Source organism: Solanum stenotomum, chromosome 4, assembly GCF_019186545.1.
Source record: "Solanum stenotomum isolate F172 chromosome 4, ASM1918654v1, whole genome shotgun sequence".
Classification (NCBI taxonomy): Eukaryota; Viridiplantae; Streptophyta; class Magnoliopsida; order Solanales; family Solanaceae; genus Solanum; species Solanum stenotomum.
This window is the reverse complement of record NC_064285.1, coordinates 6,693,543-6,699,070: the sequence shown is the minus strand read 5'-3', so window position 1 is coordinate 6,699,070 and position 5,528 is coordinate 6,693,543. Positions and strand designations below refer to the sequence as shown.

Here is a 5,528-nt window from a genome sequence, read left to right as displayed (position 1 = left end):
CCTTTTGAACCTTTTTTGCACCACTTTGGACTTATTCAAGGCTGAACTTTAGACCCCAATATTCCTCCCGTTTGACTTCAACTTGAGCCGACTCAAGGGAAAAACAGTCTAGAAAAGACATAATGAAAGTATAATAGAATAGTACTAACTACAACAAAAATAATATTACAAACAAACTACATGAAATAATAGATAGTGACAGAAATTGAAGGATAAGAAACAACAAGAGTAGTTCTACGACTACTAGTAATGGGATTTTATGTACTATGGTTTCATTGAATTAATTGTTAACCAAATGTGGTCTTTGGAATGCCCATGCACCATGGTTAGGGAAAGGTTTTTGAATCCTCTATCCCTACACATTGTTGATTGATGATTCTTTACCTTCAAAATCTAAATTTTCTTCTTCTATGTTTTCTAGCTAGTAGGTATATATGATTCTTTAGAGTAGCCTTAGTTTGTTCTGTTCTGCAGTTGGTGAATCCATGATATACCAAGAGAGAAAAGTGGACTTTTAAGCTAAGGAAAAGAAAATACTAGGCACATGAGTTAGTTTGATTAGTTCACTGTACCAAAAATGATCTTTAACGGCAATAACTTAATTTCAGATGTGTTATTTTCTGCAAAAGATAGTAACGAACACACCACAACTGCATCGTATATTCATATTACATAGAGGATATTACTGGAATTCAAAGGAACCATTTTCAAATTGAAAATGTAGCAAGCTCCTGCACCTATCTATTACCATTTTCATATATACCCTATAGAGGTATATTAGAAGGATACTCATTTGGTCGTCTCTTTATCGCGTCTCTAATATACCTCTCTTGTTCTTGAAGATTTGATGGGATTTGATCATAAACATCAGTAAACAAATCTGCCAAGGGAGGTTTCTCTGTTTCCTCTGCTCTTTCAAGTGCTTGCAACACCTACATTAAATTTTTAAAAATCAACAAATAATAAAATAGAACAAAATTCAAATCAAATACATTTTAGGATTTTGAATCTTGAACCTGCTCTTTGGTATTTCCCCGGAATTCTAATTCCTCTTCATCACTCCACCAACCATTTTTCTGTATCCATTTTCTGAATCTGGCTACTGAGCATCCTCTTCTCCAGTACTCGATTTCCTCCCTGGATCGGTACTTGGTTGAATCATCAGACGATGCATGGTCGCCTACTCGATAAGCCATGGCCTAATAAGTGTTACAAAAGGTAAGTTCTATAAGCATAAAACCTTATACAGGAATAATAGGAAGGGAATAGGATCTGATATATTTCTCAACTTTGCGATTAAGAGCTGGTATACCCCTTGTTATAAAAGTGGTACACATGTACCCCTACTGTTATACAAATGACTCAGAGCCACTTTTGTAACGGTAGGGGTATATCTGAGTCACTTTTGTAACGAGGGGTATATCATGCATGTTTCCCTAATAGAAATAGTTGAATTTCACACCTCTACTATTATTGGCCTTTGTTCCTTTATCGCCATTTCGCGAGCTGCACGAATAGCACTATAAACTGCAAGAGCATCATTGCCATCCACACGAATACTTCGAACCCCATAAGCTTGCCCTTTAATCGCGACTCCATCACCTACCATTGGAAAATATTTAGGAGAAATGTAGCTTAAGTTATCTGAGATAGCTAGGAACCGTGTTTGATATGATGTAAGTCATTTTCAGAAAATATTTCTCGAAAATGACTCNGAACTCCATAAGCTTGCCCTTTAATCGCGACTCCATCACCTACCATTGGAAAATATTTAGGAGAAATGTAGCTTAAGTTATCTGAGATAGCTAGGAACCATGTTTGATATGATGTAAGTCATTTTCAGAAAATATTTCTCTAAAATGACTCTTGACTAACCAAACACTAGAAAATAACTTATTACAGAAAACATTTTTCGTTGAACATCTTTCACCCTTAAAACAGATTGAATTGAGTTAAGGGGAATACTTCGGAATTGCTCAGCGACAGGGGTGCTAATGGCCCATCCATTGTTGCGGCATAGAAATATAATAGGAGCTTCAAGAACTGCCGCAAAATTCAAAGCAGCATGGAAATCTCCCTGAAAATAATTCAACACAAAAACTCATTGAATAAAACTACCTTATCTTCTTATCGAAAAAGTCATAAATTATACTCCCTCCGGTCCGTATTAATTTCTAGGAATAAGTAGTTTCTTAAGGGATAGCGCGAAGGGACTAGGGAGTAGTACTTATTCAAAATCACCTCACTAGTGGTACCATCTCCAAAATAAGTGACAACACAAGCCTCCTTTTTATCCATTTTCAGCGCATAAGCCACGCCTACAGCCTGTGGAAGCTGTGTGCTGGTGAAATGAACAATATAAGTAGTTTAATTAGACGATACAACAACAACATACTCAGTGTAATCCTACAAGTGGATCTGGAGAGGATGGTGTGTATGCAATCTTACCCCTCGACTCAAGTGAAGCATAAATATAATTTGAATCATAATGATAAAAGATTCTTACGCGATAGTTGAAGAGACAGTGAAATAATTGAGCTTGTTAGAACCATAATGTATTGGCATTTGCCTGCCTTTTCCATTGTCACCCTTATTTCCAAGCAATTGACTGGTAAATTCTTCCAGGGTGAAGCCACGCCATAACAGAACACCGGTCTCCCTATACTGCAATCATAATAAAAATGTGTGTTTACATTTTCATCTACCGTTTTAAAAGGTACGTGCAAGGCAGAGAGTTTTACCTAACAAGTAACAGGGAAGTCGAATTTAAGAGTAATTAGGACAAACATAGTGTCAAGTTCATGTGGGTAGTCAGGTACTTTAGTTTTACTTAATTTATATCTTCAGCACGATCTGTAACTTTGGGCTTGATTCTTTTTTATGAGCTAAACACGCAATTTTTTTGATTATTTTTTAGAAAAAATACATCAAACTTATTTTCCCTATTTTACTTGAGAATATGAGCAGATTTTAGTCAAACCTCATAAATCTAATGTTCATTTTTCTTCTATTTATTACTTGTGTGCATTTTATGAGTTGATATCTTAGATGATGGTCACTCAACTAAGCAGTTATTATTTCAGAAAGTCATCTTTCTTCTTGATTTTAGTTTTCTTCAACAAAAAAATGTGGTTTTTTGAGATAATAACTATTAGTTGAGCGACTGTCTGAGAAATAAGATGGTCAAAAAATTACCTGCAGCAAGACAATGTCATCTGAGGTGAGGGCAGCAGCAGAAGCTATGTTAATGGCTTCTTCTCCAACACTGGTCATATAAAAGGATAACCTCCCTTGTTTTTTTGCTTCATCAAAAATGCTGTCCATTATTTGAAGGGTCACCATTGTACTATACATCTTCACTGCCAAATCTTTCCTCACCTAACAAAGCACCAAACCACATGTCATGCAGGCGCGCGGTTGAATCTTGTGTTCATAAACATGTCATGCAGTAGATCGGAATTAAAGAAGGGAATAGCCTCAAATATGTCATCGAACTTTGAGAGAAAACTCATTAATGTCATTGGTTAAAAGTTTTGTTCATTTATGTTATTTTCATTTGCAAAAAGGTTCATCCATGTCATTATTTATTTGAAAATAGTTTCAATTTTGCAAAATTACTTTTTACACGTGGTCAATTATGATTCGGCCATGTCTTTTATTAAATTAGTTTTTTAAAAGGAAAAAAATCTCAAATATGTCATCAAATTTTGAGAAAAGGCTCATATATGTGCTTCATTAAAAGTTTGACTCATCTATACCATTTCAGTTAACAAATAAATAATAATGACATGAATGAGTCTTTTCTCAAAGTTTGATGACATATTTGAATCTTTTCCATTAAATAATTACTTACTAAATGCAGAAACTTACATATATAGTAAAACATGCAAATTAAAGGATTAATACCATATGATTTGCTATGTATTAGTTATACATAGATTGAAAATTTTACCAAACAAGAATTAATTACCTGTTCAAATACACTGCCTGGAATTGGAGAGCCATTATTGTCAAGAACTCTATAACAAGCTAACCTTGTTTCTAATGACTCTGAAATGAATTTCATTTGAGAAACAAATGGGATTCTTCCTCCTGGGAAATCCATGGCCTGTTTATAAGAAATAGTATTATCTAAAAATTTCATTAAAATGATGAAAATCATTAAGTATTAAATATAAAACCTTCTTAGATTATCATATTTTGAATACAATATCAAACTATATATTATCTCTATTCAACTTCTTAGCATTAAAAGAAAGAAATGACGGTGGTGCTCGACTTGAACCTGATTGTGTCCTTTTGAGATGGTCAAGCTAGCTCATGTCACCTCAACGTCAATAAGGAATGCAATCAACATGGATTGTGGTGGGATGATTGGTCTGAGATCATTACTGGAAACAAAGTCTTTTCCTACCGCGAATCAGTAGAAAATTTGTGCTACAGAACATGATTTTCCCTCTCATTTCTCACCTAATCAGCTCACTAGAAAAATCCATAATGGAAAATATATTCTCACTGAAATAGTGAGAATTAAACTTCCTAATTTTCCGTATGAAAACATTACTATTAATTAATCAGCATGAAAACATTATTTGTTTCCCACCATGCAACAACAAATAATATGATAACCAAAACAAAGAAAATAATATGTAATAATAAAAATCAAATAACATTAACTAATCAACATGAAATAAAAATGTTGATATAATCAGACAAAATTGTTTAGTTAATAAATAGCAAAAATTTCATGCTAATCCCATTTTACTCTAGATTAGCAATGGATTATAAGAAAATTCAATTAGCTAGGAGCTTTTTAGTGACAAATTAACTAGAAATTACCAACATAGCTAATTTCATCATCACCACATAGTAGTGATGGTATATATTATATAAAGAGTTGATAAAACATTACTTGATTCTCATCATGTTTAATATCAACATGATAATCCTCCTCCTCATGATAGCATTGTGGTTCTTGTTGGTTGGACTCAAAATAGGAAAATGGCCTTGAACCTCTTGGGTGTAGAAGAGACAAAGGACAAGCCCTTTGAACAAAATGGTTAAAGATTCTTCTTGATCTTGAAATCCAAATGGCCATTGGTGGTATTTCTTAATTTTGAAGAAACTAATGGGAAAAAAAAAAAAGAGCTTTGAAGATTGTATTTTTATTTATATAGAGAAGAATACTAGACATGCAACTACTCCAATAATGGAGTTCCCTTGTTTGGGAAATAATAATGAAGAAGCTTTGGTGATGAGTTTGAAATTTATAGAGGCTAAATATAGAATATTTCTACTCTAATTTGGTTATATAAAGAACAGGAAAATGATCAAATATATTTGTGTATACTGTTCGAAATAGTTTAAATGAAAAAAAGTTATGTAAAATTGAATAAAAATATTTTTTTATTAATAAATTAATCTAAATATATTCTTGTCATTAATGTTTTGGTTCAAAAATACTTTTATTATTACTTTTGGGTCAAAGTGCCCTTTTTATAATAAATATTTTGTCAAGCACAATATTT

The 5,528-nt window shown here is 33.0% G+C and overlaps 1 protein-coding gene across 1 annotated transcript; it reads right to left on the bottom strand.

Annotated features, from left to right (window-relative positions):
- Positions 1–764: 764 nt before the first annotated feature.
- On the bottom strand, positions 765–4,108 carry LOC125861829 (2-oxoisovalerate dehydrogenase subunit alpha 2, mitochondrial-like). The gene is made up of 8 exons (XM_049541708.1): positions 3,971–4,108; positions 3,196–3,378; positions 2,507–2,664; positions 2,242–2,341; positions 1,966–2,077; positions 1,463–1,602; positions 1,017–1,199; positions 765–932 (listed from the first exon to the last, which is right to left on the bottom strand). Exons 1-8 carry the CDS (start codon positions 4,103–4,105, stop codon positions 765–767), a joined length of 1,179 nt encoding a protein of 392 aa, XP_049397665.1. The 5' UTR covers positions 4,106–4,108.
- Between the last annotated feature and the right edge of the window lie 1,420 nt (positions 4,109–5,528).

Coding starts and splice junctions, on each gene's coding strand:
- LOC125861829 (XM_049541708.1), bottom strand. CDS start 4,105: ATGGATTTCCCAGGAGGAAGAATCCCATTTGTTTCTCAAATGAAATTC. Junction 3,379..3,970: donor CAGGCAGTGTATTTGAACAG/GTAATTAATTCT, acceptor GTGCTTTGTTAG/GTGAGGAAAGATTTGGCAGT. Junction 2,342..2,506: donor ACTGTCTCTTCAACTATCGC/GTAAGAATCTTT, acceptor TCATTTCACCAG/CACACAGCTTCCACAGGCTG.